The sequence below is a fragment of the Rhineura floridana genome, chromosome 11, assembly GCF_030035675.1.
Source record: "Rhineura floridana isolate rRhiFlo1 chromosome 11, rRhiFlo1.hap2, whole genome shotgun sequence".
NCBI classification, from domain to species: domain Eukaryota; kingdom Metazoa; phylum Chordata; class Lepidosauria; order Squamata; family Rhineuridae; genus Rhineura; species Rhineura floridana.
The window spans coordinates 38,903,922-38,916,234 of record NC_084490.1 but is presented as its reverse complement, the minus strand read 5'-3'; the positions used below and the strand labels follow the sequence as shown (position 1 = coordinate 38,916,234).

Sequence of the window (12,313 nt, the reverse complement as noted above, 5' to 3'; positions counted from 1 at the left end):
CACAGTGCAATCGTATACATCCTTACTCAAAAGTTCCACTGTGTTCAATGGGGCTTACTCTCAGGTAAGTGTGCACAGATTGCCTTCCTAAATGGACATTTTATGGGGGTGTGCCAGCTCTATCAGTCTCAAGTCGTGACTGTTCCAGAAACCACAGAAATATGGAAGAAATTTTCCTTCTTGACTTCCATATGGGTGCCTCCAGATGACCCATTTATTGACCATTCATCCAAATTTGCTTTCACAAAGCTTATATGGGGCTAGATTATATCATCTTTATTGAGCATCCATTCTGATTTGTTTGCAGGGAGATTATACGACAAACAGCATTCATCCTGCATTAATCCTGGTTAGTTTCTAAGGTCTTTATACATCTTCCCATCAATTCATTCATTCATTCTACACTTCTAAATGAATTTCCTCGTAACTTTCCTAACCACAAAAAATCTGCTGTGTTTTTAATGTGAATTTGCTGTGTTGGGGTGACAGAGCGCTTTAATCCACTCTAATTGTTGTGTAAGCGCTCAAAACAGAAAAACCACAGGCTATCCTTAATAAATGTATCCAGTAGTCTTGAACCCAGTGATAGTCATTGCTTCCACAACACAGAGAACCAATTTAATAATGTTATTTCTCAAAAAAGTTAACTAATTAATTAGTAGCAACTTGTTAATTAGTTGTCATTCTCTTACATCCCCATCTTCGAAAGTGCAGAAATTATAGCCCCTGTAACAGTTCTTTGTTTTGAAATTAGCAAATTTCTTTACTCCATTTCTGACCCAAATGCCATGTTTGCATGATCAATGCATAAGCATATCTTCTTGCACCTCCCTCTGTGTGAGCAGTGAAGCAAGACAGGGAGCATCAGTTAACCATAGCTTCCTGTTAAGTACAAACTTGGATCGTAAAGTATAATCAGTGGCTTCCAAAGAAGCCAGGACTCAGAAGCCAACTTTAAACTGTATCCTGGCTTGTTTGGAAGCCATTACAGTGTCCTGGCTTTCATGTAATGGGAAGCTATGGTTAAGTGTGACTTTCAGTTTTGCTTCACTGCTTGCACAAAGGAAGCAGTAAAGTGGAAGGGGCTATGTGTGGGTGCAGGCAGCTCATGTAATTCATGGCTTATTAAGTTAGGATTTGATGGTGCAAACTTGATCAAAGAGACTATTCTAGAATTTAACTCATAATGGTCAGAAACTTTGCTGCTTAGAATGGTAATGTATGGGCTTTCGTGAATGAGTCTAAAGAACACACAAAACTGATTATGTTTAGATATGTGTAAGATGTCACCAGAAGAAATTGTGACCTTTATGATCTTAATATACTAAAGATCTATGCAGACTTGTGCATCTTTGTAAGGTCACATTTTGACATGACTCAACCTTGCACACGACCACAGATTGCCTAATATTTTGGGATCATCGCTCACTCACCTGGGGGCATCAAAGCTGTCATAGGAGCCAACTGTGTAGTGCCTGAAGAGTCGTTTGGCTTTATCGCTGCGGCTCTCTGTAAGGCAAAGCAGAGAAGGGATGGGGATTAGGATGGGTATGGTACACAGGCAGTATCTTCTTTTTTACTTCAGGACTTCCTGTCCTGCCTGCTGCTTCCTTTGGCAGCCACTGAGTGGCAGCACAAGTTCAGTGCAGCTTGGAGCACATCTATAGGGCCTACCCATTGTAGAATGTGAGGAGATGTCATGGAAAAGGGGGAACAACTACTGACAACCTTGAATGGAAATGCACTGCCTTCAAGTCAATTCTGACTTATGGGTGACCCTATGAATGGGGTTTTCATGGTAAGCGGCATTCAGAGGGGGTTTACCATTGCCTCCCTCTGAGGCTGAGAGGCAGTGACTGGTCCAAGGTCACCCAGTGAGCTTCATGGCTGTGTGGGGATTCGAACCCTGGAATAAAAGGGAAGCCTGCATCCCTATTTTTCAGGGACAGTCCCTATGGTTTGGTATTTGTCCCTGGTAAAACACTGCCCCTATTTTTGTCTTTTGAGGTGATTGTGAGATTGTCTTTTTACATTTGTATTCAGCACATGCATATATACATATGTACACAGACGGCATGTAAAGTTGTTTTTATTAATAATAATAGCAATAACACAGCTTTAATAGTAATAATACAGCTTTGTACTCTGCTTGGTAGCCGCTAGCAGTGAGGAATTCCATGCAGATGAGTGAAGTGGCTGGTGGAGGAGGAACCTCCTCTGCACCCACTGTAGAAACCAAATGGGCTGCTAGGGGAGGGAAGCCCCACCCTCTGTGCCTGTATAGAAATGTAGTTGGCTGCTGCAGGAGGGTTGGAGCTCTCTGCCCCCTCCTCTGCCAGCCCTCAGCACGCTAATAAAAAACTGTGCAGGCTAGTAGGGTTTGTGGGCTTACTTATAAAATGACAATAGTAGTAGCACTAGTAGTAACACTAGTAGTAGTAGCAGTCATCATCATCATAAACGAATGGTGCCAATGTTATAATCCTTTGGCACCAGAGTATACCTTTTGTATTTGGGCATTTTAAGCATTTATTGCTGCTAGTCTGTTCTATTGTTTTATCTGGGTTTTTTTTAAATTTTGTATTATCGTATCTTATCCTAGTATGACTAGTTTAGTCACGGTTATTGTGTACACCCTGACACGCTAAGGATGAAGGGCAGTTGAAACATATCTTTGGAAATAAATAAATACATCCATCCATAAATGCTATTATTGACATTTTGCCCCCCTCTGCCACTCTAGAACTCTTTGTGTAGGGAATTGCATCTTGTTTCTAGTAATCATTAAGGCACCATCTAGTGCGCAGGCTGCTATTTCACACATTGCAGCTGGTGAGGCTCATTTTGAACTGTTAAGTGTAGTAACAACATATTGTAGAACAATTCTGTTTGTCTGGAATAATACTCTTAAATCATATTATCAGATTTAGCCTGTGACTAGGTTGAATCTGTCTCAGTTGTCTAACAAAAAATGCCAGCACACCGATTCCTCTCAGCGCTCTGCATAACTGCCTGTCAAGATATTAAATGTTGGCAAATGTATTTTGAATTGTGACTATTTTATAGTGAACATGAACAGATCCAATGTGAGATTAAATAATCTTACATTTACAAAAAAAGGAAACAGTTACAGTCAGTTTACTAATCACTTTAACCACATGCCCTGTTTCAGAAGCCAGTGCAGACAGCTGATTGCAGAAAAAAGAAACGCAGAAAGCAGAGAGAAGCGTTCAATGATGTGTGCAGTGGAGAGTGGTGGCTCTGAAGTCAGTAGGGCAATGAATCTACTCCAGGTTTTAGTCTGAACTTTCAATGAGCTGTCCAAGGTACTCAGCACTTTGGACAGCTTCTTGAAAGTTCAGACTAAAACCCAGAGCAGATTCACAGCCCCATTGACATTGGAGCCACCAGCCTCCACTGGAAGTGTATATATGTATATGAAGTTGTGTGAGAAGAGGAGTGTCATAAGTAAATAGTAACCTGATTCGCACATCATGCTAAGCCAAAACATGATGTAGCACAAACACACAGGCTCCAGGAGAGGAGATCGTGGCTATTTTGCTCCACCCCAGTTGTTCTGCTGCTGCACTGTACTGCGTTGCGCTGCACTGAGCTAAGCTGTAGCTTGGCTAAGTGTGCTGTCTGAACTAGGCATGTGTTTTAACTCTCTCCAGACTAACCATAAGCTGTAACCAAGATTTGTCCTATGGTTTACGGCTTGTACTTTGTCCGGGAGAGCTAATGGTTCAGATGACATGCTAAGCCAAACCATGACTTAGCGCAGCAGTAGAACAACTGGGGAGGAGCAAAGTGGGTGTGATCTCCAGTCTGGGAACCCGGATGCATGGTTTGGCTTAGCATGATCTGAGAAGCAGGCCACTGTCCCTATTTTCATTTGTAAAATGGAGAACAGCATGTGATTGGAAGAAAAATTACCTGTACTGCCAGAAGGAAGGCCACATTCTTCAAGTGGAATACATTAGGCAACTTAAGGAAATATGCCCAAATTGAAATAATTGTTGTGATCTTCAGTTTCATTAGTTTGGTCACAGTTAAATTTCATTATAAACATGTAGACTGGGGCAGTAAACCTGTGGTCCTCCATCTGTTGTTAGACTACAACTCCCATCATCCCTGACCATCAGCTATACTGGCTAAAGCTGATGGGTGCTGGAGTCCAACAGCATCTGGAGGACCACTGGCTGTCCACCCCTGTTCTACTCGTCCTTTCAGACAATGTAGCGATCAATCACATTTTGCCTTTCTCCCATAACAGTCAGTCAGCATTCTGTGCCCATGCAGCATGCTCAGTTTTCATTAAGCTGTTTTGAGATTTTTCCCTTGCTTAGGGTCTCCCTGCCCACTTTTTTTTGTACTTCCGCAAACCTTGGGATTTCCCCAAGTCTGCTGATACCTCTCTCTTGTGCATGGACAGTGGTGTTTTGGCTACTTAAAAGTGTGTGTGTGTGTGTATATGTGTGTGTAGTTTTAACTAATTTTTATTTTCATTGTATTGAGTTTCTTGTACACCACTTAGAGACAATTGTAATTAAGTAGTATATAAAATTGTCTAAATAAATAAATAAATATCTCTGTGTGTGTGTGTGTGTTGATGGGAGGGAAAGGGGTTAGGAAGCAATTTGGAACACTTACCTTGCCTCCCTTCCTGGGACTTCCTGGGCACTTCCTCCACACAGTCCGATGGGAACCAGCCCACACGACCCTTTACCTGTCCCTCCCAGAAGCCGCCTTCCCCAACACTCAGCACTGAAAAGGAGAAGGGCATAGTTAGGGGCACAAACATGCAATGGACGAAGGTGGCCAGCCTTTGCCACTTTAAGGTTCATTACTTATTCAGAGCCACTGAAGCATCACTGCCAAGTCTGAATCCCCATCTGACAGACACCTTCACTATCCCTGGGCCATTAACAGTCGCTCAGCCTAGCCTTCCTCAGAGAGTTGGTGTGTGAGGAATGGCCTGTGTAGAGTAGAAAACTGAATTCAATTCAAGGCCCTGGCTTTTCTGAAGATATGCACTTACAGCTTTCTCAGATATTCCCTGTGTTTGGGAATCCTGCTAACATGACTATAAGCAGATAAGCAAATATGAGTTTAGCTGAGTTGGGCCCTTCAGTGCAGAACTTGCTTTTTATTTTTTCCTTTTTTTGTTTCTCCTCCCTATCTTTTAAAATCAGCTCAAGAGAGCAGGGGTGGGCAACTTGTGGCCCTCCAGATATTATTGGACTATGATTCTCATCATCCCTGACCACTGGCCATGTTGGCTGGGGCTGATGGGAGCTGAAGTCCAACAGCATCTGGAGGGCCACAGGTTGCCCACCTCATTTCTACAGATTCTTTCAGACTATGTAGTGACTCATCACCTTTTCTCCGCACATGGAAGGTTTCATATGCGGTGGAGGATGTCTATTAGGGCTACTGAGGCTGTGACCTACCAAGTGAAAAGCCCAGCAATAATTTTTAAAGTTTCCCTGAAAATCTCAAAGCCACACTCTTTCCTGTCCGGCACATTCTTCTACATTCCATTTCAATGTGTTTCCATCCTTCACATCAAATGGAAAGAGACAGGAGGGGAAGGAGGTGGTAAAGAAGGTCTGCCTGCTAACAGGGAGGTCCCACCAAACAGTTCCATGCTCGGAGTTCCCTCAGACCTGGAGCTGGACCCATCAACAGCAATGGACACCAGATTAAAAGTCAACCACTTCTGTGCAGTCCAGTGCATCTATACACATGGCGTATAGGGAAAGGATTTACTTCTGATGAGTGGATGGGTGTGTTTTGTTTTTGCTGTTGCTAGAAAAACCTTTCCCACTGAAAAACAGCTTAGGAATGGCTAGAGGCCAATGGTGGTTTCAAAGTTGCCATCTTCAGCCTGCTCTACACATGCGGCTGAATTAGAGGCTGAGTAGTAGGATTCTGGACTGTGCCACCTCATACTTCAAGGGAATGGGGAAGCACAATGTTTGAATGCTTCTCAAGATGAGAAGCTTTTTAAAAGGGAAAATCCATGAGAAGGCTATGCTAAATAAATAAATAAATCCCTTGATATAGTATGTAGAATGCTTTTTTTTTATAGTTGAACATTCAAAAATTATATTCCCCACCTGCATTCTGAAGTCCACTATACCATTCTCAACACTTCTCATCCTCAGCCGCACTTAATTCTGACAAATGTGCGAACCAGGCCTTCAATAACATTCAGTCCATTTTCTTAGGAAGAATAGGACCCCCCTCTCCTCTCAGTAATTTGTGTACTGCATAATGTCTTGAGATCTCCTAACAGCTTTGGAGATCGCTAAATACTTATTTTTTGTGCAACGTTTTTGAAAGGTCACAGTCAAGATAGGAAATCAACACCTTCAGTATGCAATATATCCATCAGTATCTTTCCAAGCTCCATTATTACTTTCATGACTAAATGCCAAAGAAAAGGTCTTGTCTAGTTTGGTTCTCAGGCTGCAGTCTTATAGCTGCTTCCCTGGGAATAAGCTCCACTGAGCTCAATGGGATTTACGTCTCAATAGACATGCACAGGATTGCACTGTAGGTCTTTGTAAAATGGTTTAGCTGACCAGCCTCCCATTCACCTGTGCAATTTGCAGCAGTTAGACCACTGAATTGCTATCTGTGGTTCACAACTGAATTGCAATCACTTACACATGTCTCCATATTATATATTACTATTTAGGAGATGTCATACCCATGATATAAGAATGCATGACTGTGTTGTTCTGAATTGTCTTGTTTTTCAGCATTTCTTGTATTTTTAAACAGGCTCATTAATTTCAGTGGGTCTACTTTGAGTATGGCTTAGTTGAATACAACCCAAAGAGTTGTATGCAGCCAAGTTCTACTCAGAGTAGACCTACTAAAATTAATGAACCTAAGTTAATCATTTCTATTAGTTTCAAAAGCTTTGCTCTGAGTAGGACTAGCACTGGATACAACCCGAAGTAATTAATAACACAATTAGAAGTTTTGTATTGATTTCATTGGCCATTGTCTATATAACCTTCAGTGTAAGCATATTTTTGGGGAGGGTAGATGGGTTGTGTTGGTTTGCAATCACTCCTTTCCCCTCCCACCTTCTTGCTTTTCAACCTGCTTTGCACAACTGCACTGGAATGCAAAAGGAAGTTTCTCATTTGTATGCTTTTAAAGAGGTTGGTCTCCCAAGCGGTGGCAGTAAGAGAATGTGGTAGTCCTCAGAGAAGAAGGTAACCAGAACTGTGGTTCATGAATGATAAAACACAATTTAAGAATCACTGTCCCAGAACATCACAGCCCCAGTGAACACAATCGGTACTCTTTTATTTTCATGCCTCTATCTTCAATAGGAGAGATACCGTAGCTCAGTGACAGAGCATGTGCTTTGCATGCTGAAGATCCCAGGTTTAATCCCCAGCGTCTCTAGTTAAAAGGATCTGGTAGCAGGGGATGCAAAAGACATTTGCCTGTGACCCTGAAGAGCTGCTGCCAGTCTGTACAGACTGTATTGAGCTGGATAAACAGCCCAAGCTGATAAAACGCAACTTACTACTTTCCAGTAGAATATAACATATATCTCTTATTTCAGGTACCACCGTTCAAAAATAACCTTATTTCACAACATTCTGACCTGGCCACCTTTCTCTGGACACAAATAACACTTAAGACCATGAGCCACTCATGCGTGGCTGACAGATGCACTTCAAGACATGCTAGACACCAACTAAAGACTGCACACACACACACAAGTGCAAGCCAGACTTCACAGGGACCCCGATTCTCAGCTAAGGTTGTATCAGCCAAACATAAGATTCTCCAAGTGTGAGGTAGGGGGTAGCCTCCGCATAGAGAGACCCAAGAACTTTCCTGACCCACACACCATCTGGGTATATCTTGATTGCTTCCTGCTCCCATGTCTCATTATGAGTACAGTGTGGGTTTCCATATTCATGTTGAGGCCCATATAGAGTAACTCCATACTGTTTTACAACGTCCCTTTTAAAAAATGGACTCCTCATCTAGTCACTAGTCATATCCAATGGTCAGGGATGATGGAAGCTGCAGTCTAACATCTGGAGGGTACCAGGCTGGGAATGACTGATCCAGATTATTCTCTCCCTGGCATCAGGAGGCAACGTTGTGGGATTATAATTTTAACTTTCTCTTTCACTCTTTAGGACACCCAAATTTTGTGTTTCTTCATTTGGTGAGGCTGGCTATGACAACGTTTGAGAACTCCCATGCTAAGCCCTTGGTCTCGCCCAAAGAACCCAGGTGTCACAGGGCTCAAGGAGAATCCCCGGGCAATCCAAGGGTGTGCGCAGAGATCAACGTACCCTTGATCTTCTCGCCCTTGCTGATGGAGAGCTCACCCTCGGCCTGGGCCTGGTACGGTTTCACAGCCATGAACGTGCGACCAGGCACAGCCGAATAGAGTTTCCGCTTCACTCCCCGGCTACTCGGCGTGCTGCCTCCAGTGGAGTCCTTCTGGTAGCCACTGGAGCTGCCAGGAGAAAGAAAGAGAGACCAAGATTTAGGCAAGTATGGTAATTGAGTCCTGAGTCTGAGCTCCCTCTTGCCTCTGTTTTACCCAACAGAACTCCCAGAAAGAACACAGAAATCCTGGCTTTGATTAAATACTGTGGTTTTCCTAGCTGGCCTGGAGGGCCAAACTGCACACTAAGTTAAATGCAGAGCTTGGAAAAGTTACTTTTTGGACTACAACTCCCATCAGTCCCCTCCAGTGGCCATGCTGGCTAGGGCTGATGGGAGTTGTAGTTTAAAAAAGTAACTTTTCCAAGCTCTGGTAAATGCATGTTTTATTTTGATCTTTTGATGATGATGATGATGATTTTTAAATAATAGCTGCAGGAAGCCCAGTTCAGGATTGGAACTGCAGCATGTAGGAAAGGGGTTTATAACCCTTTCTTCCTGAACCATAGTCACAACAAAAATAGCCTCCTAAAGCTGTTACTTGGAAACTGCTGTCTGGGGCAATGGCAGCTGAGGTGCAGTGTATTTTTATCAGGCCTGCAGCAAACTCCCCCATCCATCCCTGTATGACACATTTCTGATCACCTCCTGCTATTTTTTTTAAGATGTACATTTCACGTGTATTTAATGTAACAGAAGTGAGACCTGTGACAAAATGTTGCAGTGTGGAGAGTTCCTCTCCAGGGTTCCAGTCAGCCAGGCATGCCTTCTCCCAGGACACTCTATTTCATTTCAATGAATTGCATTCTCCCTCCCCACTCTGGACTTCTGATTCCCCCCAAAACACTCAATCAGTATTCCATGTTCACAGAGCACAGTCCTCACTGGGCTATTTTTGGAGCCCCCTCATTAGGGTTTTCCCCCTCTACAAAGGTTTGTTGTACTTCTGCAAACCTTTTCGTTGCTGATGCCTCCCTTCTTATGCATGGATTGTGCATAAGGATCCACACTCAGAGAATGAATTTGCAGTTGGTATATTGAACACGTAGTTTGTCTATGATTTTATTGTTCCTGACTTTTTTCTCTAGTGGGGCTAATCACAGCTTGAGATATGTGTGTGATTTTGATTGAGAAAACAGTGCGAGGGGGGGTACTTAAACACCTCCTCTCCAATGCTGCTGTTCCAATCAAAATTGGAATGTATCCATTGGCTCCTTTTAAGTTGCTGTTGTCTTTTTGAAAATGAGAAATTTGGATCTCCCACATCAAGTCCATTTCAGCCCTAAACCCCCTCATTCCATCTCAAGGGAGTCTTTAGTCTGTGATATTCTTGAACCTAATCCACTAGATCCTGGCAGTGGTGCCATCAGGCAAGACTTTGGGGCAGAAGCCCAGGGCCCCACTCAGCACAATGAACAGACAGGCTACCAAATTTTGAATGATCAGATTTTGAATTTAGTAAAATAACACACATTATCATCTAAAAAGATTGTCTTACCCCTTATATACTCAGCTGATCACTGCACTCTGCAGGTGAAGGCCTCCTGCAGATACCATCTTATCAGGAGGCCCATTCCACATAATATAGGAAGCAAACCTTTAGTGTTGTATAGGGTTACCATCATTTTGTCATTTGAAAGAGTACATTTGGCTTCAATAAGTGAAAAGTAAGGGTATGCTGTTGCACCATCTCAAAAAGAGTACATGTACTCTTAAAAGAGTAAGGCTGGTAACCCTAGTGTTGTAGCACTGACACTTCGGAATTCCCTCTCCTTAATTGTCAGACAGGCACAATCTCTGTTATCTTTTTGGCCCCTACTGAAGACCTTCCTCTTTCAACCAGCCTTGTAATTACAGGCCTTATCCAGTCTGTGTCTGTGTTGGAATTGGTTTTTAAGATGTTTTTAAAGTTGTTTTTAAAAGTTGTTTTTAAGATGTTTGGTTTTAATGTGTTTTTAAAGATGTTTTGTTTTTCTATGTTTTTAGAGTTGTTTTGTTTTTAAGATGTTTTAGAGGGCTTTAGTGTTTTTGTTTGCCGCCCTGGGCTCTTTCTGAGAAGAATGGCAGGATATAAATGTAATAAATCAATAAATCAATAAAATGATCCCGCATCACTGCATCCAGCTCTCTACAGGAAGACTCAGGAACCAGGCCTTCAGACCCCCCCCCCCCCGCTTACATTAGAGTGCCAGTCAGATCATCTCAGTTCACTCAAAGCCTCAAACAGGAAGCCTCAACCATACCTGGGTCGACCGCGCTGTTTTTTGGCCTCGTCTGTGTGGCGCCCGCGTGATGGAGAGCGGCTGCGAGCACCACGGGGACTGCTGGAACTGCGTAAGGTTCCTGTGGTGATCTTCTGGCCCTGCACAGCCACAGTGGCAGATGAGGTGGATGGGGGGGCATAGAGCATCCAGTCTGGGAGGTTCATGCTGGTGTCGCTGTTGGCTCGCAGCAAGGTGTGTGGCACCATCAGGCTTTGAGAACCATCCCGGCGCCGGCTGGCATATTGTGGGGTCTCTTGGAAAGGTACTGAAAGGGATAGTGTTGTCAGATAAAATATTTGAATAAGAAACTGGGGAGCGGAACATCATGGGGAAGTTGGGGTGAAATGGGTTATACTTTGGGGGAAGGAAGTGTTGGCTTGAGATCATGGTGTGGGGATGATGGTTTTGCACCCTATTACCAAAAGCCTTAATGGAGTGTGAGTACGGGTGGGGCAGAGTTGTGTTTTATGCTGCATTTCTTATGGGTGTAGGGTTACCAGACCTCCATTTTTCAGCTGGAAACTCCGGTGTTTGGGGGTCCCCTCTGGGTTGACTCACATTAATCTCCTGACTTTCAGCTTTCTTTTTTTAAAAAAATTAAGTTTCTAGGTGGTCTGGTTCCAGAGATATACACCAAAATGTCAGCCATCTCCAACAACTTCTTAGTTGCTCTAAATTCTGCTCTAATCCCTGCCCTTTCAGGTTTTTTGCCAATAAGAAATCAGGGTTGTGATTGACAAGGAATTATAGAACCAAAAATGTAGAGTCAAATTGAATGGTCTCCCTTTAAGTCAATTCCAACTTATGAACAGCGTTTTCATAGTAAGCAGTATTAAGAGGGGGTTTACCATTGCCTCCCTCTGAGGTTGAGAGGCAGTGACTGGCCCAAGGCTCAGAAATGTGCTTTTTCCTGCTTTTCTGAACATCTTTTTTTCAGTCTTATTCTCTCTTGTGTGTAGGAGTCAGACAGGTTTACATTTTGAAGAGGGCAGTGTTTTGCAAACTTTCCAAACTGAAGCTTTAATCCAGTACTTGCTTTTCCAGAGTAAACATACCCAGAGTAAGCCCCATTGAATTCAATAGGACTTCCTTTTGAGTAGACATGGTTAGGATTGTGCTGTAAATTGATGGGACTTTTGAGTGAACACAGGAAAGAATTGTGTTTGTGTTATATATCTTTCTCTTCCCCTCTAATCCTATTTTTAAAGTAATTGGGCAGGGCTTACCTAGCTATCACTGTTTTTATATGTAGGAAACTAATACTGATTTTATTTTTTTTAATGTTCTGCAATGATCAACTGGTTTTGACAATAAACTATTATATGGGGTGTATGTATTTTTGCATCTCCAGTGTGTGTGTGTATGGGAATATTTCCAACAACCCTGTGAGGTAGGGTTGCAGTCTGGAAACCAAGGCAGCTCACAATAAGTAACAAATCCTTTAAAATCCAATAACCATAGAAAAAAATATAAACAGTTGCAAAACAGCTTAAAGTGCCATGATTCTGAATTTTGGGTTGCGTGAATTAAGTTGCTTATCACTTGAGGTTGCAGTTCTGTCCCTGTTTAAGTAAGCCCCACTGAAAACATTGGGACTTGCTTCTGAATAA

At 42.8% G+C, this 12,313-nt stretch overlaps 1 protein-coding gene across 5 annotated transcripts in view; it reads right to left on the bottom strand.

Moving 5' to 3' along the window:
* SHANK1 (SH3 and multiple ankyrin repeat domains 1) overlaps positions 1-12,313 on the bottom strand; it is a 121,261-nt gene that overhangs the window by 53,066 nt on the left and 55,882 nt on the right. For all 5 annotated transcript variants that reach the window (XR_009758347.1, XR_009758345.1, XR_009758348.1 and 2 more), the window contains exons 11-14: positions 10,683-10,968; positions 8,343-8,509; positions 4,654-4,767; positions 1,434-1,509 (exon numbers count right to left, since the gene is read on the bottom strand). Coding sequence is in view for 2 of the 5 variants with exons in the window: in XM_061588748.1 (XP_061444732.1) it covers positions 1,434-1,509; positions 4,654-4,767; positions 8,343-8,509; positions 10,683-10,968 (643 nt within the window). In the remaining 3 variants the exon portion in view is untranslated. The remainder of the gene's footprint in view (positions 1-1,433; positions 1,510-4,653; positions 4,768-8,342; positions 8,510-10,682; positions 10,969-12,313) is intronic.